Source organism: Schistocerca nitens, chromosome 6 (genome assembly GCF_023898315.1).
Source record: "Schistocerca nitens isolate TAMUIC-IGC-003100 chromosome 6, iqSchNite1.1, whole genome shotgun sequence".
Classification (NCBI taxonomy): Eukaryota; Metazoa; Arthropoda; class Insecta; order Orthoptera; family Acrididae; genus Schistocerca; species Schistocerca nitens.
The window spans coordinates 437,411,668-437,437,377 of record NC_064619.1 but is presented as its reverse complement, the minus strand read 5'-3'; the positions used below and the strand labels follow the sequence as shown (position 1 = coordinate 437,437,377).

The following is a 25,710-nucleotide window of genomic DNA, read 5'->3' as shown; positions in this document are numbered from 1 at the left end:
CAGATGGCTTCAAAGTGAAATGGTTCATTTCCTGTTAATCCATTTTGAGGCGATTGACACGGTAGTTTTTGTTCGTTATTTTTGTTGTTATCCAACAAGAACTTCTCACTGATTTTGATTTCTTTTTTGTCTGTTTCAAATACTTAATTATTAGGGTCTATTTAACATGACCAGTATACCAATAAAATATTTTTTTTTCGTGAATAGTTCGCACTATACTTTTAATTTAATGACGAGCAAAATTTAATTTCAGATTGTTGAATAAAAAAATGGCATTCTAATAATGTAAAAAGATGTACTTTGCACATACTAATGGAGTATCTTACCCTTCAGGTATAATAGCAATACCCTAATAACATTTGATTCCTATCATTCGTTTGAGATGCAATACGTTTTACCGACTGTCACTTTTAATTCTTGGGGCATGGTACATTCTCAATATCAGCGAATCGGCTGTTTCAGAAATGACTGTTGTAGAATCTTGCCCCCGCTTGGTTAAATTCTACGGACAACATTGGCATATCTATATTACCAACTGATTGACCCATTTCATACAGTAGCTCACATTCCCCGCTGCAAGTCTTGTTTGAACCACTTTCTCACAAAATCTTTGATCACCTCATTGTTGCTGAATTTTTTGCTCCTACATAATGCCTCCTTGAGTTAACCCAGGCTTCATAACACGTTAAAATCGTGTTTAGAAAAGGGTCATCTTCCCTTTCATAGCGTTCTTTTAAGTCTATAAACACACTTTGAGTCTTGTTTCCTTGCGATGTTGCGTTAGTTCTTCGAGATCCAACTTGCACTTGTTTTGCTGTACTTAGCTTGTTACTGATAACGTTATGAACAGTGCCAACACATATTGCAACTGTTTTTGCTAGATGATTAACTGTATTCCGTCGGTCATGCGGGTTTCAAGCGAAGGAGTTGATACTTCAACTAGCCTGCCATGAGGTTACTCGTCCATCCCCGAGGTTCCACCGTTTTTGAACTGTCCTACCAACTTTTCAAAATTTTCGCGGTTCACACAGCTTTCACCATACTGTAAAATAATTAAAGGAAAAGATTTTAGCCGGGTTTTCACCTTGAGAAAGCAAAAAATGGATCACTGAACATTGTCCTATCAAAGTGGAAACTCCGAGTGGACACACCATCATTAACGCGACATTGAGGTTATGAAAAAAACTATTTTTATCCGTCAGCTGTTCTCACCTCGTCCTAGTGATGTCAACCTAAAGTCATGAAAGTACAAAACTCTTCTGTAAACTGTTGCATTTCTACACCAGTTTGTCTCTCTAATTATTGAATGCCTCTCGAATATCATTGTACACACAGTTCAGGAGAGATGACGTCAAAAACATTTACATGCGTGAAAAAACAGCTTTTGCTTAAAATAGAGCACAAATTACCTAGACTCTATTCATCTTTTGTTTCGTAATGAGAGCAATTACATTACTTTTACATGCGACACATCTTTAGAAAGACATACACTGAATTTGGAACACCGTTTTTCGCGAAAACAGCTGTTACATTTTCAGATTTAGTCAGCGCAATTGATGTTTCTGTCCAATTAGAAGAGGTGTAAACAGCTTCAGTCTAATTTTTCTACTTATCGTGCACTGTACACAAAGTCACTCCGTCCATATTGGCCGAAAATTTTTTAAAAGCAAACGAAACGTGACAGCCCAAGAATGTTTCAAAATAGTTTGCGTTGATGGGAGAGCGAAAATCAATTGCGGAATTGGAAAACCGTCAACTAGAAGCGGACTCGAAGAATCCAATGTGAAGTGTTTTCATGACCACCCAAAAGCGGTATTGGGAAATCAATTTACGGAATCCTGTTTTGGGATCATCATATAAACGGGGTGTAGAGACTTCGAACATATTTTAAAATTTCATTACTAACTTTTTTTCGCTTACATGGTTAGCGTCAAATATTCAACACATCAACCCCTTTGTCTATGTAATCAGACGTCTGAGGTGTTTTATACAACGGGGTTAGATTCTTTTTTAGGGCTATATTTATTTTCGTAATTTACAATTCTGTAAATAATTTTTCTTTCCAAAACAAATGCCATTTTGAAATGCAGACATTAAGAGATCTAGATCTAAGAGTGGGTAGCTTTGAGAGATGAAATAGTGAAGGCAGCAGAGGATCAGGTACGTAAAAAGGCTAGGGCTAGTAAAAACCCTTGGGTAACAGAAGAGATATTGAATTTAATTGATGGAAGGAGAAAATATAAAAATGCAGTAAATGAAGCAGACGCAAAGAAATACAAACGTCTCAAAAATGAGATCGACAAGAAATGCAAAACGGTTAAGCAGGGATGGCTAGAGGGCAAATGCAAGGATGTAGAGGTATATATCACTATGGGTAAGATAGTACTGCCTACAGGTAAATTAAAGAGATCTTTGGAGAAAAGATAACTACTTGTATGAGTATCAGGAGCTCAGATGAAAAACCAGTCCTAAGCAAAGAAGGGAAAGCAGAAAGGTGGAAGGAGTATATAGAGGGTCTATACAAGGACGACGTACTTGAGAGCAGTATTATGGAAATTGAAGAGGACGTAGATGAAGATTAAATGGGAGGTATATACTACGTTAAGAGTTTGACAGAGCACTGAAAGACTTAAGTCATACAAGGCCCCGGGAGTAGACAACATTCCATTAGAAATACTGATACCCTCTGGATAGCCAGCCATGACAAAAATCTTCCGTCTAGTGAGCAAGATGTATGAGACAGGCGAAATACCCTCAGACTTCAAGAAGAATATAATAATTCCGATCCCAAAGAAAGCAGGTGTTGACAGGTGTGAATATTACTGAATTATCAGTTTAATAAGTCAGGACTACAAAATACTGACACGAATTCCTTACAGATGAATGCAAACATTGGTAGAAGCCGACCTCGGGTAGATTCCGTAGAAATGTTGGAACACATGGGCGATAATGACCCTACAACTTATACTAGAAGAAAGATTAAGGAAAGGCAAACCTATGTTTCTAGCATTTGTGGAGTCGGAGAAAGCTTTTGACAATGTTGACTGGAATACTCTTTCAAATTCTGAAGGTGGCAGGGGTAAAATGCAGGGAGCGAAAGGCTATTTACGGTTTGTACAGAAATCAGATGTCAGTTGTAAAGAGTCGAGGACCACGAAAGGGAAGTAGCGATTGAGAGGGGAGTGAGACAGGGTTGTGGCCTATCCCCAATGTTATTGAATCTGTATATTGAGCAGGCAGTAAAGGAAACCAAAGAAAAATTTGGAGTAGGAATTAAAATCCATAGAGAAGAAATAAAAAACTTTGAGATTTGCCGATGGCATTGTAGTTCTGTCAGAGACAGCAAAGGACTTGGAAGAGCAGTTGAACAGAATTGACAGTGTCTTTAAAGGAGGATATGAGATGAACATCAACAAAAGAAAAACGAGGATAATGGAATGTAGTCGAATTAAATCGGGTGATGCTGCGGGAATAAGATTAGGAAATGAGATACTGAAAGTAGTAGATAAATTTTGCTGTTTGGGGAGCAAAATAACTGATGATGGTCGAAGCAGGGAGGATATAAAATGTAAACTGCCTATGGCAAGAAAAGGGTTTCTGAAGAAGAGAAATTTCTATCATCGAGTATAGATTTAAGCATCAGGAAGTCCTTTCTGGAAGTATTTGTATGGAGTGTAGCCATGTATGGAAGTGAAACATGGACGATAAATAGTTTAGACAAGAAGAGACTAGAAGCTTTCAAAATGTGGTGCTTACAGACGAATGCTGAAGATTAGATGGGTAGATTACATGACTAATGAGGGGGTACTAAATAGAATTGGACAGAAGAGGAATTTTAGGCACAACTTGACTAGAAGAAGGGATCGTTTGTTAGGACACGTTCTGAGGCATCAAGGTATCACCAGTTTAGGACTGGAGGGAAGCGTGGAGGGTAACAATCGTAGGGGGAGACCGAGAGATGAATACACTAAGCAGATTCAGAAGGACGTAGGTTGCAGTAAGTACTGGGAGATGAAGAAGCTTGCACAGGATAGAGTAGCATGGAGAGCTGCATCAAACCAGTCTCAGGGCTGAAGACCACAATAACAAGAGTAACAAGAGATCTAGAGTTCCGGTGTTTTATTGTTTCAGTGTGATACAGGGTGGCGCACGAAATGTGTTACCAATTGTTTCTTTCACAATTTACGACGCACATTAGATATCCCGCTGGGATCTCTACAGCAGTACCGGTAGAGCTTGAAAATACAAATGAGTTACGGAATGACGTGCAATTCACGATATTGCCGCTAGGAGACTAGTAAGCAGCAATGGTTGACAATGGAAGACTGACGACACAGCAACGATCGGCAATTGTGTTACTTTTTCATGAAACGAAAAGGCTTGTGACTCAGAGGGGTTTTCGACAACAGTTTAACATACGATGGGTCCCTTGCAAGAAGACCATCCACAAGTTGTACGATAAATTTGTACAGGAAGGAACAGTATTTGAAGCGAAGCGACCTCGGCCTAAGCCTGTTTGTTCGCCGGAGAATACTGAAGCGGTTCGATTTGCTGTACAGAGAAGTTCCGGGAAATGGTGTAGAAAGGCAGCAGTGCAACTGGGAATAACCAGACGCTCCGTTCAACGCATTCTTAAAAGTGGCCTCCATATGTACCCATACAAGATTACCTGTGCACAGAAGCTCACTGAAGAACACAAGCAGCAGAGACTACTGTTTACTCAGTGTGCGGAGGATAGGGAAGAAACTCTCAACAGCGTTTGTTTTTCAGACGAGGCGCGGACGGTGTGGTTAACAAACAAAATGTACGCTTTTGGGCCACTGAAAACCCACAAGTGCTTCATGAACGACAACATTATGCTCCGAGGATTACAGCGTGGGCAGCAATTTCCAGTCACGGACTTATTGGACCCTTTTTCTTTGAAGAAACTGTGAACAGCGAGCGTTATTTGAGCATGCTTCGCATAGTTTCATTCCACAGCTTCTTGTTACTGCCTTGCCCTTCAACACGCAGTGGTTCATGCAAGGTGGAGCAAGGCCACATACTGCAAACACTGTGTTGGAGTTTTTACACGAGCATTTCGACATGCGGATGATTTCACTCAGGTTCCCAGGTCGGTTCAGTGACGGACAAAATTGGCCCCCCAATAGTTCAGACCTCAATCCACGTGACTTTTTTCTTTGGGGGTACCCAAAGGAAAAAAATTTCCCGAAACGTCCATGTGATTTAACTGAGCTCAGAAGACTTATTCTTCAAGCTTGCAGTGAAATTACGGAAGACATGTGCCGTAGGGTAATCACTAACTTCAGTGTTCGTTTGAAGGAAGTTAGGAAACTAAATGGTGGGCATATGGAGGCTTATCTCATGAGGGGTAAGATAGATACTGCCTACAGGAAAATTAAAAAGAGACCTTTGGAGAGGAGAGAACCACTTGCATGAATATCAAGAGCTCAGATGGAAACCCAGTTCTAAGCAACGAAGGGAAAGCAGAAAGGTGGAAGGAATATACAGAGGGTCTATACAGGGGCTATGTTTTTGAGGACAATATTATGGAAATGGAAGAGGAGGTAGATGAAGATGAAATGGGAGATATGATACTGCGTGAAGAGTTTGACAGAGTAATGAAAGACCTGAGTCGAAACAAGACCCCAGGAGTAGACAACATTCCATTAGAACTACTGACAGCCTTGGGAGAGCCAGTCCTGACAAAACTCTAACATCTGGTGAGCAAGATGTTTGAGACAGGCGAAATGCCCTCAGATTTCAAGAATATAATAATTCTAATCCCAAAGAAAGCAGGTGTTGACAGATGTGAAAATTACCGAACAATCAGTTTAATAAGTCACGGATGCAAAATACTAACGCGAATTCTTTACAGAATGGAAAAACTGGTAGAAGCCGACCTCGGCGAAGATCAGTTTGGATTCCGTAGAAATATTGGAACACGTGAGGCAATACTGACCCTACGACTTATCTTAGAAGAAAGATGAAGGAAAGGCAAACCTACATTTCTAGCACTTGTAGACTTAGTGAAAGCTTTTGACAATGTTGACTGGAATACTCTCTTTCAAAATCTGAAGGTGGCAGGGGTAAAATACAGGGGGCGAAAGGCTATTTACAATTTGTACAGAAATCAGATGACAGTTATAAGAGTCGAGGGACATGAAAGGGAAGCAGTGGTTGGGAAGGGAGTGAGACAGGGTTGTAGCCTCTCCCCGATGTTATTCAAAAAAATGGCTCTGAGCACTATGCGACTCAACTGCTTAGGTCATCAGTCGCCTAGAACTTAGAACTAATTAAACCTAACTAACCTAAGGACATCACACACATCCATGCCCGAGGCAAGATTCGAACCTGCGGCCGTAGCGGTCGCTCGGTTCCAGATTGTAGCGCCTTTAACCGCACGGCCACTCCGGCCGGCCCGATGTTATTCAATCTGTATATTGAGCAAGCGGTAAAGGAAACAAAAGAAAAATTCGGAGTAGGTATTAAAATCCATGGAGAAGAAATTAAAACTTTGAGGTTCGCCGATGACATTGTAATTCTGTCAGAGACAGCAAAGGACTTAGAAGAGCAGTTGAACGGAATGGACAGTGTCTTGAAAGAAGGATATAAGATGAACATCAACAAAAGCAAAACGAGGATAATGGAATGTAGCCGAATTAATTCGGGTGATGCTGAGTGAATTAGTTTACGAAATGAGACACTTAAACTAGTAAAGGAGCTTTGCTGTTTGGGGAGCAAAATAACTGATGATGGTCGAAGTAGAGAAGATATAAAATGTAAACTGGCAATGGCAAGGAAAGCGTTTCTGAAGAAGAGAAATTTGTTAACTTCGAGTATAGATTTAAGTGTCAGGAAGTAGTTTCTGAAAGTATTTATATGGAGTGTAGCCATGTATGGAGTGAAACATGGACAATAACTAGTTTGGACAAGAAGAAAATAGACGATTTAGAAATGTGGTGCTACAGAAGAATGCTGAAGATTAGATGGGTAGATCACATAACTAATGAGGAGGTATTGAATAAGATTGGGGAGATGAGAAGTTTGTGGCACAACTTGACTAGAAGAAGGGACATGTTCTGAGGCATCAAGAGATCACCAGTTTAGTACTGGAGGGCAGTATGGAGGGTAAAAATTGTAGAGGGAGACCGAGAGATGAATACACTAAGCAGATTCAGAATGATGTAGGATGCAGTAAGTACTGGGAGATGAAGAAGCTTGCACATGATAGAGCAGCATGGAGAGCTGCATCAAACCAGTCTCAGGACTGAAGACCACAACAACCACAACAATGGAGCATGTGCCGAGTTACAATAAATCTCCATGGACGGCTCTTCATTTTAGTATATGGTCCTTTCAGATTGTATTGACAATAAAGTTTATATTCAAAAACAAAATGGTAAACACATTTCGTGCGCCACCTTGTATTTGGCCTGTAACAAAAACAATGTTTCCAAATAATACTTTTGAATTCTGCGTTTTGTGATTAATTGTGGAAAAAGACCAGCACTTTTACCTGTTGCGGTATATTTTAGTGCAGCCAGTAGTAACTTGGCCTTGTGGCGCTGTCGGCAGCGGTGAGCCTGGGAGCGGGCGTGGCGGTGTTCCCGGCGGGCTGGGACGCGGCCGAGGTGCGAGCCATGTGCGGCCCGGCGGCCGGCCTTTACCAGCTGGGCGCCTGCGGCCTGCGCTGGGCCTTCCTGCTCGCGCTCATCGGCTGCCTCGACGCCGCCATCCTCGCCGCTCTCGCCTTCATCCTCGCCACGCGACACGTCCGCCTACAGCCCGAGCCCGCCTACGCCAACAACGGCTCTCTCTACAAGGGTGCGTGCCTTTCACGTCGCATCTTATCGTCGGGTATTCTCAGTCCAACGACTTCCTGACACTTAAATCTATACTCGATGTTAACAAATTTCTCTTCTTCAGAAACGCTTTCCTTGCCATTACCAGTCTACATTTTATATCCTCTCTACTTCGACCATCATCAGTTATTTTGCTCCCCTTTACTACTTTAAGTGTCTCATTTCCTAATCTTTATTCCCTCAGCATCACCCGACTTAATTCGGCTACATTCCATTATCCTCGTTCTGCTTTTGTTGGTGTTCATGTTATACCCTCCTTTCAAGACACTATCCATTCCATTCAACTGCTCTTCCAACTCCTTTGCTGTCTCTGACAGAATTACAATGTCATCGGCGAACCTCAAAGTTTTTATTTCTTCTCCATGGATTTTAATACCTACTCCGAATTTTTCTTTTGTTTCCTTTACTGCTTGCTCAATATACAGATTGAATATAATCGGGGAGAGGCTACAACCCTGTCTCACTCCCTTCCCAACCGCTGCTTCCCTTTCATGTCCCTCGACTCTTATAACTGTCATCTGATTTCTGTACAAATTGTAAATAGCCTTTCGCTCCCTGTATTTTACCCCTGCCATCTTCAGATTTTGAAAGAGAGTATTCCAGTCAACATTGTCAAAAGCTTTCACTAAGTCTACAAGTGCTAGAAATGTAGGTTTGCCTTTCCTTAATCTAGCTTCTAAGATAAGTCGTAGGGTCAGTATTGCCTCACGTGTTCCAACATTTCTGCGGAATCCAAACTGATCTTCCCTGAGGTCGGTTTCAACCAGTTTTTCCATTCATCTGTAAAGAATTCGCGTTAGTATTTTGCAACTGTGACTTATTAAACCGATAGTTCCGTAATTTTCACATCTGTCAACACCTGCTTTCTTTGGGATTGGAATTATTATATTTTTCTTTAAGTCTGAGGGTATTTCGCCTGTCTTATACATCTTGCTCACCAGATTGTAGAGTTTTGTCATGACTGGCTCTCCCAAGGCCGTCAGTAGTTCTAATGGAATATTGTCTACTCCCGGGGCCTTGTTTCGACTCGGGTCTTTCAGTGCTCTGTCAAAGTCTTTACGCAGTATCGTATCTCCCATTTCATCTTCATCTACATCCTCTTCAATTTCCATAATATTATCCTCAAGTACATCGCCCTTGTAGAGACCCTCTAGATACTCCTTCCACCTTCCTGCTTTCCCTTCTTTGGTTAGAACTGGGTTTCCATCTGAGCTCTTGATATTCATACAAGTGGTTCTCTTTTCTCCAAAGGTCTCTTTAATTTTCCTGTAGGCCGTATCTTACCCCTAGTGAGATAAGCCTCTACAGCCTTACATTTGTCCTCTAGCCATCCCTGCTTAGCCATTTTGTACTTCCTGTCAACCTCATTTTTGAGACTTTTGTGTTCCTTTTTGCCTGCTTCATTTACTGCATTTTTATTTTTTTCTCCTTTCATCAATTAAATTCAATATTTCTTCTGTTACCCAAGGAGTTCTACTAGCCCTCGTCTTTTTACCTACTTGATCCTCTGCTGCCTTCACTACTTCATCCCTCAGAGCTACCCGTTCTTCTTCTTCTGTATTTCTTTCCCCCATTCCTGTCAATTGTTCCCTTATGCTCTCCCTGAAACTCTGTACAACATATGGTTTAGTCAGTTTATCCGGTCCCATCTCCTTAAATTCCCACCTTGGCCAAGTACCGAAACGAATTCTGTAGTTTTCGTTTTAGAGAACGCAACAATACCTATTGCCTGGAAAGGCGAAGTGGTAACGCGGTAGTGCCAGGAACTAGTTCACATGACGAGGTACATCGAGGCTACGGTTAAACTAGCGCCCAAGAAGAAGAAGCAAGAAGCTCACAATAAGTGTGTGACCGATGATATGGATAAGTGTATTATTAGGCAGCAATTTCTATGACATTACGTACAGTAGAAAGAAATACTAACTTTGCGAAAACTGCACAACTTTTGTCAAACAGAAATGAGCTTCAAAGCTAGCAAGGAAACACTTAGAAGCAATGTACTGTCCATGGGTTTTCGTTTTAGAAGGTGTCAAAATTAACATTTTGTTTTGTGCGGACGAGACGACATTGTTGCTAAAAGACCATACTTTCTCAGGTTTTCATCAGAATCAAAGCGGCCAGTAGTTTACTAAGATGAAACATTGATTCACACGCATCATACAGTAAATAAATGTTGGCAAAGTGATAGTGTTAGAGTAGTTTTGTCAAACAAGTGCCGGTCAGTGTTTAATTGTTGTATATGCAGGCGGAGCCAGGTGTTTCGTGGCTCGAAAACGAAAACGTCCGACTATCACTCAGAAACGGATAGCAAAAAATTTCAAAAATAAGTCGAAACCCAACTTACGCCAGTCTTATTAGCAATGTCTTTGTCCCTTGTAATTACTCGCAGTGCATTTACCCATTCGGAATACTTCTAGCCATTGTAGGTGTTGGACATGTTTGTCTGTAGTAATGTTCAACCATTTTTTTTTTTTTCCATAATGCGGGAAGAAGAAAACAAACTGCCGTTGAAGGGCTTTCAAAATTGCTTCAGGCTTAACATGTAACCTCATTATCGAATATTGCATTCGAATTTCCCAATTACATTTCGTCTTCTGCAAAATTAGTTGTGAGTAAACACACGGCGCGTAACAGGCTGGCAGCTCTCCACTGATAAGAAAACACCAGACTGCTTCCCCCTCTCTGTTCCTCCGGCGTTCAACAGTGGCGGCCGGCAGGCTGTCGAGCCGCCATGCCACAGTTCTCGAAGCCGCTCCCTCCAAGGTTTGGTTTCGAATCCCCTCTTGGGCATGAATGTTGAATTTGTCCTAAAAAAAAATTTAAAATAGTAGGGCGCGGGGGGGGGGGGGGGCAGATTTGCCGCTCCTCGGAAAGTGCCGCCCCGTGCGGCCGCACGTTTCGCACGTGCCTTGCGCCGGCGCTGCATCTTATCGGCGGGTATTCTCAGTCCAACCGTTGCTAAAAAGAAAAGGCAGCTGTTATTCAAAGACTTCTTCACAGAGAGTGTGGCTCTTGCTCCACTGAGGAGCCAAAGAAATTGGTACACCTGCCTAATATCGTGTAGGGCCCCCGTGAGCATGCTGCAACACGATGTGGCACGGACGCGACTAATTTCTGAATCAGTGCTTTAGGGAACTGACACCATGAAACCTGTAGGGCTGTCCAGAAATTGGGAAGAGTACGAGGGAGTGGAGACTTCTTCTGAGCAGCACGTTCCAAGGTGTCCCAGATATGCTCAATAATGTTCGTGTCTGGAGAGTTCGGTGCCATTGGAAGTGTTTAAACTCCCAAGAGCATTCCTGGAGCCACTCTAGCAATTCTGGACCTGTGGCGTGTCGCACTCTCCTGCTGGAATTGCCCTAGACTGTCGGAATGCACAGTGGACATGAATCTACATCTACATCTACATCCATACTCCGCAAGCCACCTGACGGTGTGTGGCGGAGGGTACCTTGAGTATCTCTATCGGTTCTCCCTTCTATTCCAGTCTCGTATTGTTCGTGGAAAGAAGGATTGTCGGTATGCCTCTGTGTGGAGCAATATACTGCTTGACTCCTCGATGAAGGTATGTTCTCGAAACTTCAACAAAAGTCCGTACCAAGCTACTGAGCGTCTCTCCTGCAGAGTCTTCCACTGGAGTTTATCTATCATCTCCATAACGCTTTCGCAATTACTAAATGATCCTGTAACGAAGCGCGCTGCTCTCCGTTGGATCTTCTCTATCACTTCTATCAACCCTATCTGGTACGGATCCCCCACTGCTGAGCAGTATTCAAGCAGTGGGCGAACAAGCGTACTGTAACCTACTTCCTTTGTTTTCGGATTGCATTTCCTTAGGATTCTTCCAATGAATCTCAGTCTGGCATCTGCTTTACCGACGATCAACTTTATATGATCATTCCATTTTATATCACTCCTAATGGGTACTGCCAGATAATTTATGGAATTAACTGCTTCCAGTTGCAGGTGATCAGACAGGATGCTTACGTACATCTTACCTGTCAAAAGTCGTATCTAGAAGTATCAGGGGGTTCCATGTAACTCCAACTGCACACGCCCCACACCACTACAGAGCCTCCACCAACTTGAACAGCCCCCTGCTGACACGCAGGGTCCATGGATTCATGAGGTTTTCTCCATACCTGTACATGTCCATATGTTCGATGCAATTTGAAATTAGACTCGTCCGACCGGGCAACATGTTTCCAGTCATCAGCAGTCCAATGTCAGTGTTGACGGGCCCAGGCGAGGCATAAAGCTTTGTGTCGTGCAGTCAACAAGGGTACACATGTGGGCCTTTGGCTCTGAAAGTCCATATTGATAATGTTTCATTGAATGGTTCACATGCTGACACGTATTGATGGCCCAGCATTGAAATCTGCAGCAATTTGCGGAAGGGTTGCACTTCTTTCACAATGAACAATTTTCATCAGTCATTGTTGGTCCCGTTTCTGCAGGCTCTTTTTCTGGCTGCAGCAATGTCGGAGATTTGATGTTTTCCCGATTTTCACAGTACACACATGAAATGGTCGTATGGGAAAATCCCCACTGAATCACTATCTTGGAGATGCTGTGTCCCATGTCTCGTGCACCAACTAAAACAAAACGTTCAAACTCACTTAAATCTTGATAACCTGCCATTGTTGCAGCAGTAACTGAGCTAACTACTGCACCAGACTCTTCTTGTCTTATATAGGCATTGCTGACTGCAGTGCCATATTCTTCCTGTTTCCATCTCTCTATATTTGAATACACATGCCTATACTACTTTCTTTGCCACTCCCTTCTTCATATTCTTCTTCTTCCTTTCTTTTTCTTTCTTTCTTTCTCTTTTTTTTTTTTAAAAAAAAAGAGACATGGGGTGCCAGGGTGGGAGGCTGGGATGTTGGAAGAAGATAATGGTGATGATGATGATCTGTACAAATAAAAATGTAGCGGATGATTTGCTCAAAATTGTATACTATTATCTCTGACAGTTCTTCACTGATTGCTATGAAATTTTGACACAATGTTGCATTTGAATATGAGAGTGTCTTTATATACCTATTGGAGTACCATATGGTATATAAATATATAAAGGAGTATGTTGTTAGCAAAAACCTTATGTTTGTTTCTTCAATATTTTAAATCTCCAGAAGTTCCTCACCAATTTCTTTGAAATTTCAAAATGTTGTCAACATGTCGAAAATTGATTCCACTCAGTGTGGATTATTACATAATTGTTCCCCATCAAATTCATAAATCAAGTACCCCACAATAATCATCTTCATCAGTGGGCTGCACCATTTCGTATTGGCTTCTCTACCACTATGTTATGGAACTGTGGCATGAGGGTTTCAATGTATAATAGGACTGGAGACTCATGTCTACAAACAAAAAATTAGTCAGATAAATTTATTTTGTCAATTAAAATCTTAAGACTATTACTCGTAAATAATTCACATTCACATAATTTGGTTTTTAAATTCTGCTCTCTGCAAAACACAGTGTATTTCTTTTCTCTATTACCAAAACATGTTTTGATGCCTATATCTCATTCAATATAGTTCTGTAAAAATGTTATGCAAAGTTCATAGTTATTTTTCTACTTTAAGCCTAAAAACTGTACCACATGAATTTTTTGTTTGTTGTGGTAGCTCAACTGAAAGTAAATTAATTGTAGAAGTGTGTTGGCACAAGTTGGGGTGCATTTCTGTTGTTTGACAGCGTGTCATCTGCAAAGTACATAAGGAATTGCTTTGCACACACCCACGCGCGCGTGCGCGTGCGCCCCCCCCCCCCCCCCCCCCCACCACACACACACACACACACATTGTAATGGGTATGTGTGCAGATACTTTTATTTGTGACTGAGAACAGTTTACTATTTACTTCATTTGCAGACTAATAATTATAGCAACTAGGAGTAATATATTTTTAGGTTGGTTAGAACCTCCAAGTACATGTGGCAACAGCAAGCCGTTAAAGCTTATTTTTTGCTGGGCAGCAGGTCAGATGTTGAAGTGTGGACACAAAATGGTTAGCTGATACTGATAAGCACAGTCCACTTAGTGGTGCAGTAGAAAAAACTCGGGTAGTAAATTATGTGACATATTTGTGGGGTTTGTGGAATACTTTGACACTGAGAAAAAGCAACTAACCAACTGATGTCTGTACATATATAGAAAATATCTGCACTTATATCTGGTCATGCAACATGGAAAAGAGAGAGAGAGAGGTGGGGGAGGGGTTGGGGAACAGGTGTTTTTGGACAATGAAGGAAGTTTAATTTGTTTGTACAATAAGTACAATAAAAAAATAAAGCGTACCAAAGATGCACCAATGGACAGAATTCGTAAGGTACAGGACATACACTGCTAATACAACTACTAAAATAAAAAATGGCAAATTCTTCACACTGTTTACCAGATGACCTGTGCAGATCCACTTTCACAATTATATAATTGCAGGTGAGCAGTCAAAAGAACATAAAAAATGCACATGTTATAGTTTTACGTGTAAAATAAAAAGAGGACATGCAGACATAACCTGTTTTGGGCAAAGTGACAAAAGAAATATATTGTTTATAACCCAAATTTAATTCACAAACATGGAAAAAATATTAACAGGAGTTTCCAACATCAGCAAGATAAGCACTCATATAATGCCCACCAGCATTTTTAACTTGTGCACAATGTTTTTACAGTGTATACCATATACAGATGTGCCCAACCAGAACTCTCATGGACAACTCATAATCTTTATGTATTGAACATACAAGATTCAATAGCAACAGTTATTAGTCACATTACTCTTAAATGTTTAACTCATTCCACAGTCATTCACAGAGGCTGCCTCCCAATTGATCAACAGTGGCCTGTGAGCATGCCACACTATTTTCTGTTTGGTACATTTTGGTGCTATTTGCTCACAATATATGCTCTGCCTCTCTTCTGGGAACACTCTGAAAATCACAAATTGACCTATTCCAACTTCTGTTTTTAAAAACTCAAAGACTGCAGGATGGTCATACTTATTTGTAAAATAGAAAATGATAGTCTGTACCCTTACACAGTAAAGGTGGAAGGATTCAGGCTCACTCTCAGGTGAATATCTAATTCTTCTAGTTAAATAAGTGCATTGAAGCTGTGAATTTTTGTTGAGAACAATTATTTATTGTATCCATTACAGTTTGCACTTAAGTATTCCTGTCACATTAAGGAGACTAAACAGCTCCACCATAACTGCAAAATCTGATTGGAGAGATGGACAGGTGGAAATTAGACTTGAGCACATGCTATTCTAATTTCATCTGACAAGGCATCTGTGTAAAGAGCTCAGCACGAAAGGGGGGGGGGGGTCAGTATACTGAGATAAAACTGGTAGTTGTGGATAATGTGAATAAAACACCTCCATAGAGCTATAAGGCTTTTGGAAACGTCATCAATCTTGACTTTTTAATCATCATAACTTTTGTGCTTTTTAACTGTTATTCATTATGTCTCTGAGCTGTGGTTGCCCTTGCTCAGAAAGTTGTTTGTAATGGTAGGTGACACCAGAAATGCAATCATATGAAAATCATTGACAATTTTCACACCACATTCATAAATGTACATGATAGATGGAACTACGCAGACTGTCATGTCACATTATACATTTCCTTTACTGTGTATCTCACCATCTTTGAATTAGCACATTATTCAAGTGAATTGGAGTCAGGTGGGACCCTGCAAGAGCTGCTGATCAAGGGAATAGCGTCTAATAACAACACAATCAGTGAATGATGTAATAAGTATTGGTGTGCCTTCGAATAAGGATGGAAAAAAGACTGGCATTTTAAATGTCCCATTATGATGATGCCATTACAAAAGGAGCTGAAATGTGAAATGGACTGTGGCAGGATAGTCTTCTCGAACAGTCATTCCAGAGTTTTTCTGAATAACAAGACAATGAGCTGTGCTCTCACTCCATCTGAGTGTGATTCTTGGCCAAATAAAATGGGATAATAGGAGTTCCTTTGACCAAAAAAACAAATGTTACTTAAGATGGCCAGAATGAGACACAACAAACTGCTGTAAGAAAAGGAAGCTTATCTTCACAAAAGACTCTTCTGCTATAAATACTGAAATAAAATTGAAGAAGACTTTTAAACAAGTTGAACTTCTGGGGCACTGCATTGCAAATGATGTAGCAATAAGAAAGATAATGTTAAATTTAAATCACTAGCCATGAAATTCAGTGAATTTTTCCTATCAGTAGCTGAAAACACAGAGGCAGAAATGCACTTTAAAAAGGAAATCTGGTAGGCTTACTTAAACTGGTATTGCATAATTGTCCACCCGTTCTAGTAGAACAAGAAAAATTACCCTGTTGGTATTTTCTGTGATCTTGCATGCATCAAAAAATTCTGCCAGGAAAACTGCATGGATGGAATCATTTGTTAACTACTTAAGCAGAGGCTCACATTTACAAATGATATGATGGGAATGAAACTAAATTTAGAGTGGGGAAACATTAAATATTGTTTCTTGCAAGGACGAGATTTCGCCAGACTCTACAAATTACTTATTGATGATAACAATCACTTCCTTATTTGATGGTAATTTCTTCCCCTGAGAAGAAGTAACTCAGACCTCTCTCTGCAAAATAGGATGGATGGGGAATGAACTCAATCAAAGCCCAATTCACGCACATGTCATTATGGTTGCTGCAGTGTGGAACTCCATTGTACTAATGAAAGAACATCTGATTCCATGCTCCTCTTGGTTACTCTTCATTCAACCCATGTTTCCAACAATTGAACAATGGAGCATAGCAAGTTCATTTTATGCTGTTCTGTTTTACAGGTAATCTCTGAGGCTTATACCTTGGCACTATCTTCTTAAACTAACTCTCACTGGCCTTTGTCCATTGTTTTGACTGTTGTTTCAATTCTGGTACATACTAATAAATTCAGATTTCAACCACTTTCACAGATCCACACAAAAAGCCCTGAAGTTCATGATGAAACAATACAAAAGCTGTGGTGAAACAGTCTTCTGGGTGTGTTGTTGGTCAATAAAGAGGGCTATTGCGCACCCCTTCACCCTTCAGTTGCCTTCTACTGCTGGGTGCAGCACCTCTTTAATTTTCTTGGGTTGTTGGAAACTGGATTGAAATCTGTGCCTGCCCAGGGCTTTGCCTATTTTATTTGTTGTAGCTCTGGAGAAAGGAATGAGTGCTATAAGCTGACAATCTTGTGATGATTGAGTATCTATATATTTTTCTTCCTTAGAGATTTATGTCATTCACTGTAGCCATTTTTGTAAGATATCTTATCTTGGAATTAGTCAGAAACAGTCCCAATCAAAAACAGCATGTTTAAAACTGCTCTGTTTGGGGTTGGATGAGAGAAGCTTTGCACATTGAGATATAGGTCAATATTTGTTGGCTGCTAATTTTCCTCATTATAGTAAAACTAAAGCAGTATCAGGTCCAGAAAACCATGCAATGCCAACCAGCTGGTGGCCACTGTGTCGTCCTGTGCCATTTGGTGTCATTTGAATACAGTGTGCAGGGGCAAGAGTCAACACACAGCTCTTCTAGTCATTATCAGCTTACTAGACCCAGGAACTGCTACTTCTCATACAGGTAACTCCTCAGTTGGCTTCACAGTGTTGAGTGCACCCACTATAGTCCATCCATCAAGAAAACATTCCTGTCAGTATCGGGAACTGAACATCAGTCGTTCACGTGGCAGTCAGACACACGTGGTGGACCACTTGATCATAGACATATTCTCTGATACCACATGGAAATTTCATGACTTTATGGTGTCTCCATAATTTGCTAACTAAATAAAGTACTGCATCACCTACAGATAACTCCCAACAATGATGACAGAAGTTGTAGAAAGCTTGAGCTTACCTACAAATCTGGCACAGCAAGTAATTTGTGAAACATTTCTTGACGAATGTTGCTGCGGGAAACTATACTCTCAAACAAAACTCATGTTTATCAACAATTATTGCTTAACCTCTCATACAAATTTACTGGACATATCAAACAACTCTAAGTTTGTTCTAATTTTCACATTTATTGTCTGTGATAGCAAATATCCTGGTTGAATTTTGTGTATTAGCATATTTTGTGAAGGATGTTTAGTTACGTATAACAAAAGGGCACTGTAACCCCAGCCTTGCCAGGTACAATAACTACTAATGAAATTTTGTCTGCTTTGCGAGGTTTCTGTAGTATTATTGAGTAATGATATCTTTTGGGTATCTGTCCGAGTTGATGATTAAATTTTATGCACAATATGTTGTCAAATGGCCAAGTCACAGTTGTGGTCTCACAGAAGACTATGGGGAATTCTTGGTGGTGCCACTGTTTATAACTGAGTGCCACCTCTGATACCCACAATACCCTCTGGTTTATATTTGTTTTCTGGTGCCCATGGCCATATTTTGTAAATTGGATATCTTTCTGATGTTTGCCAGCTCAGACAGATGAGGTAACCCACAATATCTTAATAAGCTGAGTTCAGATCATAAGCACTGATTAAATGGGAGCCATCTCTATTTATAAGGGTTTCTAACATCCTGATGTTGACAAGATGTGAGTTTCTCTCTCTCTCTCTCGCTCTCTCTCTCTCTCTCTCTCTCTCTCTCTCTCTCTCTCACACACACACACACACACACACACACACACACACACACACACACAACAAAAAAAGAAGGATCAGCACAATTGTAGGAAAACAAATGTTCACCAGAGGTTGCAGCATGCAATAGAAGTCAAATTCTGCTACAAATAATGGTAAGGCAACAACAAATACTTGGCACACTCTGGTTGGAGTCCAGACAACAAGCACAAATAAGGCAATTGTTCGAATTACCTAAAGTTGGTCAGTAGGTTACACATAAAATATTGTATGCAAAACAAAATGTGGGAAAAGATGGTTGCTACTTACTGTAAAGACAACATTCTAAGTTGCAGACAGGCACAATTAAAAGACTCTGGCCCAAGCTGCCAGGGTCAGCAGTCATGTGGCATGAGATGTGCTTACTTGTGTGAATGAGTGGTGTGTGTTTCTCTGTTTTCTGATGAAGGCTGAGGCTGAAAGGTGATGTGTAAGTGTCTTTTAATTGTGCCTATCAGCAACTTAGCATGTTATTGTTACAGTAAGTAGTGACGTGCCTTTTCCTATGTTGTTGAAACACCAAAAATATTACACATTACTGTACCTAATATGGTGCAGGAAAACTTTTGGCACTGAAAACAGCTTCTAGTCACCTTGGACTCAATAAAGGGTCCACTCATCTTGCATCACAGCATCAATATTGAGGAACAGGCACTGTACCATGGGATGGTCCTTATCAGCCAAAATGGTCACATGCCCCTTTGCAGAGTAACCATGGAGCCAATGGAATACTGCAGTATGGCTGCCCAAATACTCATGAAACCCTGTCATGTTTCACTCATCCAGAAGTTGGAAACAGCACACAACAAGACCCATCCAACCAAATGCCTCTTTCGTTGCTCCATAGTCTAGGTTTTATGACTCTGGCAACATATTGTCCCCGCTAGAGGCATTTGCATTACTGATTAGTGGTTTTGGAATTCTAGCTCACCCTGCAATTCCTGGCTTATGGAGCTCCCTTCCTGTTATTTTGGTGTTGACAGTGCTTAAGCATGTAGAATTCAGTTCTGCAGTGACTTTTGGGCTGTCATCCATTTATTATTTGTCACAATCCTCTTTACTGACTGTCCATCACAATCACTTAACACACACTTTCATCCACATTGTGACTTAGCTGGTGATGTTTTTATACTTTCCCTGTATGTGATGTAAGTCTTTGATATGGTGCCTCTTGAAACACCAACTGCTTCTGCTACCTTAGATCACAGCATATGAGCACCAACAATTTGTCAACATTCGAATTCACATAGCCTTCACATAATGCACTCACAACAACACAGGACATTGTTCTCACGATGACTGACAGTTGTAATGTATTGAGGACATTATAGAGGTGCAGTTCATGCTCAAATACTGCAGCACAACCTGCAGGCGTGGCTAGTATTTATGTGCAAACATGTATTTCTCATGGTATTCCCTTATTTTTGTCCGATCCCTTTATGTCAACAGCAAATTGTTTTGCAGGATCTGAATTATGCCTGCCTGGTATATAAGTTTTGTTACAAATATAGCTTAAAGCAAACTGTGACTCTTAGTACATTGACAAAAAGGCAGAAAAGAAAATTAGGGCTTAATGTCCCATCTGTGGCAAAGTCAGTAGACATGGAGCACAAGATCAGATTGTGGAAGGAAACTGGGTACGCCCTTTGAAAGCAGCTGTCTTCGCATTTGCCTTAATCAATTCAGGGAAATCATGAAAAACCAAATCTTGGATACCAGACAAGAATTTGAACTTCAATCCTCCTAAATACCTTACCATTGTGCTATCTCACTTGGTAGTACAGTGACAAGTAGACAGTTTTAAAAATTGACAGACTATCTGTACATATTTAGTAACCAGATGAACTTAGAATATACTGCAGAGAGATGACAAAAGGTACATTCTGTCTGTTAACGTGTCCTTAAGAGAGAGATATCACTTGGTATTTTATTGCATGGCCTTATATATATATATATATATATATATATATATATATATATATATATATATATATATATATATATATCTCAGATCAGTGCCTTAGTTGTTATATTTTCAGTGAAGATTTGTCTACAATAATTAAAAAATTAATATTAACACCACACTCATCACACTCATGACACAGTGTAGTAGCCACTTTCACCCTGAAAATGGCAGTGCCATGTTATGGTATAGACAAGTGTACCACCAAGTTTGCCTCAGAGGAGTGTAAAAAAATTACCCTTGTTTCCTTTACAAATAAACAATCTGATAGATAGGATGACCAGCAATCTGCAGCTAGTTGCTGATGATGCTCTAGTGCACAGGAAAGTGTTGTCATTGCTCGTGGAGTATGTATGTAGATACAGTTTGCAGGAACTACACTAGCACCCTCAAGTCTGTGCAGTGTTCATCAAACCATTCTGACACAATTATGGAGTGGCATGTGGACATGATGAGAGTACAAGTCACATACAAGGAATGAGTGAATGGTGCTGTGTTTGTGAAAGAATGCTTACATATCATCGGAGACTAGATTATGGTATTATTTACCAGTGAGAGAAGACGGCATACAGCTCAGAGGCCATTTCATCCAAAGTGAATATTCTGTAGCAAGAGTACCTTCACCATCTTCCTGAAAGGCACCCAGAGGGGCAACATGCATTCATAACATCATGCGGTTTTTGACGTGCTTGTACACTGTAATGGAAGTGCACCAATATGTACTGAAACTCATCAATAAAGGTGACCTTTTTCTTGGCTGTGCTTGTGCTACATTGGTTCTGGGTCCATGCTGTTATCTATGCCTTGTGGTGTGCAATGAGTAGAGATATGGATATGGTTTATGGTGTCAGATCCCAATACTGAGATGGCTTTGATTGAAATGCCTGCATGCAGGTTGTGATCAAACCATCTATTGTTACAGTTTGTAATTGTCAACAGCAGTTTTTGTGTTCAGCAGGTTGTTGTCCACAACAACTGATTCAAATAGTGGTAATTTTCCTGATATCTAGGTACTCACAGTACTCTTTACTCTCAGTAGTATGTTATAAGCCCAGTGCTACATGGACAATCCTATACATTAGACAGTTATAACCTGGTGGCTACAAAGTTCACTGATATCTTGCTATCATCTGTCACAGCAACGGCCAGGACAAAGTCTGACCACATCCTTAACACATCATGGTGCAACCTCTCAGCTTCCTATGACAACAGGGACACTCTCTTTCCATATAGAAGTTCTATCTAATTCATTTGCTTATTAGGGCATGTAGGTAGGTAAGGAGCATTTTTTTAACAGCAACTAAAATAAGAATCTATTCATACATGCCGAGAGACACACTTGTGGAAAATACCTGTGATGTACCTGATGGTCATTTCACATACAAATATTTGCCATTGATAGTTTATTGTAGTAAAGAGAGGGACGATGTGTTAAAGTGCACACATAATCTATTTTACCAATCAGGTTTTGCACAGTTTTCTATATTGATTGCTCTTGTGCTCTGTTAGAATGTACAACTGTCTACAATGTCATCAGTCATTATGATTCTAAACATACTCTCAGATGTAAAGGCAGGAAAATGGAGACTTGTTTCACAACTAAGTTCATTTTGACTCTTGCTTGTAATACCTATTTTCAAAACCCTCAAAATGGGATCTGGTGCTCTGACACAGAGATGAGCATCAGAATACACTCCTGGAAATGGAAAAAAGAACACATTGACACCGGTGTGTCAGACCCACCATACTTGCTCCGGACACTGCGAGAGGGCTGTACAAGCAATGATCACACGCACGGCACAGCGGACACACCAGGAACCGCGGTGTTGGCCGTCGAATGGCGCTAGCTGCGCAGCATTTGTGCACCGCCGCCGTCAGTGTCAGCCAGTTTGCCGTGGCATACGGAGCTCCATCGCAGTCTTTAACACTGGTAGCATGCCGCGACAGCGTGGACGTGAACCGTATGTGCAGTTGACGGACTTTGAGCGAGGGCGTATAGTGGGCATGCGGGAGGCCGGGTGGACGTACCGCCGAATTGCTCAACACGTGGGGCGTGAGGTCTCCACAGTACATCGATGTTGTCGCCAGTGGTCGGCGGAAGGTGCACATGCCCGTCGACCTGGGACCGGACCGCAGCGACACACGGATGCACGCCAAGACCGTAGGATCCTACGCAGTGCCGTAGGGGACCGCACCGCCACTTCCCAGCAAATTAGGGACACTGTTGCTCCTGGGGTATCGGCGAGGACCATTCGCAACCGTCTCCATGAAGCTGGGCTACGGTCCTGCACACCGTTAGGCCGTCTTCCGCTCACGCCCCAACATCGTGCAGCCCGCCTCCAGTGGTGTCGCGACAGGCGTGAATGGAGGGACGAATGAAGACGTGTCGTCTTCAGCGATGAGAGTCGCTTCTGCCTTGGTGCCAATTATGGTCGTATGCGTGTTTGGCGCCGTGCAGGTGAGCGCCACAATCAGGACTGCATACGACCGAGGCACACAGGGCCAACACCCGGCATCATGGTGTGGGGAGCGATCTCCTACACTGGCCGTACACCACTGGTGATCGTCGAGGGGACACTGAATAGTGCACGGTACATCCAAACCGTCATCGAACCCATCGTTCTACCATTCCTAGACCGGCAAGGGAACTTGCTGTTCCAACAGGACAATGCACGTCCGCATGTATCCCGTGCCACCCAACGTGCTCTAGAAGGTGTAAGTCAACTACCCTGGCCAGCAAGATCTCCGGATCTGTCCCCCATTGAGCATGTTTGGGACTGGATGAAGCGTCGTCTCACGCGGTCTGCACGTCCAGCACGAACGCTGGTCCAACTGAGGCGCCAGGTGGAAATGGCATGGCAAGCCGTTCCACAGGACTACATCCAGCATCTCTACGATCGTCTCCATGGGAGAATAGCAGCCTGCATTGCTGCGAAAGGTGGATATACACTGTACTAGTGCCGACATTGTGCATGCTCTGTTGCCTGTGTCTATGTGCCTGTGGTTCTGTCAGTGTGATCATGTGATGTATCTGACCCCAGGAATGTGTCAATAAAGTTTCCCCTTCCTGGGACAATGAATTCACGGTGTTCTTATTTCAATTTCCAGGAGTGTATATTGGTGGCTGTAACAGCTCATGTAGCACAGAAGATAAAAGTTTCTCTGTTGTCATCAAATTTAAAATATGTTCCTGAATAACACAAGTAGTATCAAAGACTAATATATTTATTTTTATTAAATATAAGTGACAGTGTTATTTAGGGATCTGTTTTCATTGTTACACGGTGGGTATTAAAAAGCAATTTTGTGTGTATAACCTGTAAACTGATTTGTTCGACACTATTTCAGTATAACTCTTGCTAGTGACCTATGGAAGATGGAATTTACCAATTACCTGTGTAATCATTTTATGTTTCTGGTTCCACTAGTTTTGCAGGAATCTCTGGTGGCACTGGTTACTATGTCTTTCCTGACATAGTTACTGAATGACTTCCAAATAGACGCTTTCCCCAGATCCAGAATATCTTGACTGCCTCTGACCACATGTACATTCGTGGAAAGATAAATATGCATGTTGTTGCCTTCAAATAAACAATACAGCATTATCGTAATAGATTATGTGAAGATCTTGAGCTAACAAGAACTCAAATGCTACTGTCTAACAGCATGTTTATACGCTGTGTTTTGTTAAAGGAATGTGTAATATTTTGTAATGTTAACAGTTAACTGTGGCTAGAGCTAATTACTTGTGTTTTTGTTGTCGCAGGTGAAGTGAATGGTGGATTTGTTGGAGATGCTCAGTCTGTGGCCGGTTCTCGCAAGTCTCTCAATCTCCATCCAGTATTGCTTATGCCACAGCCACATGGCCCAGAAGCAGATCGATTCTCTGAGTTCTCAAACCGCACTGGTCGTTCAAAGGCATCTGGCTACCGACCTGAGTATGCTTCAAGCATACAGAACTTCCAGCTTTAAAATATTTGCATATAAGACAGTGTTGAATATTGTACCTACACATGAGTGAATATTATATTGAACAACTATATTCATCTATGTATCATGTAATTGCTGCACATTCAATAAGAATGTGACAGGTATCACTGCATTAAAATTCACCTGTTACATTTCTTCAGTGATGTGCAATGAGGCAGAAATGATTTATATTGTTTTAGTATCTAATTTGGATATTCATTTTCTCTTCTTGTACCTTGAATTTTTTTCTTTCATGTGTTTGCTGTGCATAGTGTGTTAAATTGTTTGAGAGCTAAATTAGAAGATTATTGAAATCAGAAAGGTTAGCTTCATCCTTGTAATAGAAAATTAGCTGTGGATTATTAAGACACAATTTTAAAGTGTGGCTGTTGCTTAATTTGCAGTTTTTTAGAGTACAGGCATTTCAAAATAACCTGTGAAAGTCTTTAGGATGTTAATTCAAAATGCAGAAAAGGGTACAAAATATGATGATGATTACATGGCACAGGTAACCTAGCCACTTACAATGAATCTTCACACTTTGTGTATGCCTGGTTATATATGTATTAAATATATTTTAACACATTTTTACTGTGGAAAGCACAATAAAACTAAATTTTTCATTGACATCGTCTTAAATGCCATGATGGCTGTAAATGTTCAGTATTACCAGAACAATCTTGCTCATTATACGAAGCAGTCATTGAAATAAAAATGTTACCAGTCTGAATACAATATTGTATCAAAAATTTTTCTATGTGCTAACATGAAGTGATTCTTAAAATGCTTCGTGATTCCATTTTTCATACAATGTCTTTCGCACCATGTTGATGTGACGTACAGTGCAACTTATAATGATCACTCCATTGATTGTATTGTATATAATTTTTTAAAAGAATGGAAGAAATTTTTGTACTGATTTTATTTGTTCTGAAACTGGACAATTGATATTTATTTACATAGACAGTTATGAAGTGTATATATTTTTGTATCAGTGACTCTGAAATAAATCATTGAATTGCTAAAAATTGCACTCAACTACAGGAAAAAGAAGTCCCAGTGCCAACATAACTTACACTTTAATACACAAATTGTCAATGAACTACATTCAGATCTTAAATGATCTATTGTGAGTTTATGTTTAATATGTATAGTAGCATCTTTAAAGTACACAGCTTCTTTATTTTGTTTCAACACACTTTCAACATTCCATTCCATTTTGAAGCACATTCGTCTCAATCACTTCCAAGTGA

At 40.8% G+C, this 25,710-nt stretch overlaps 1 protein-coding gene across 1 annotated transcript in view; it reads left to right on the top strand.

The window, feature by feature from the left end:
- Nucleotides 1-25,478, top strand: part of LOC126262330 (LHFPL tetraspan subfamily member 3 protein) — a 151,248-nt gene extending 125,770 nt beyond the window's left edge. Inside the window, exons 2-3 of the mRNA XM_049958885.1 lie at nt 7,579-7,827; nt 24,255-25,478. Coding sequence (XP_049814842.1) covers nt 7,579-7,827; nt 24,255-24,460 — 455 coding nt within the window. The 3' untranslated portion in view covers nt 24,461-25,478. The remainder of the gene's footprint in view (nt 1-7,578; nt 7,828-24,254) is intronic.
- The last annotated feature ends 232 nt before the right edge of the window (nt 25,479-25,710 follow it).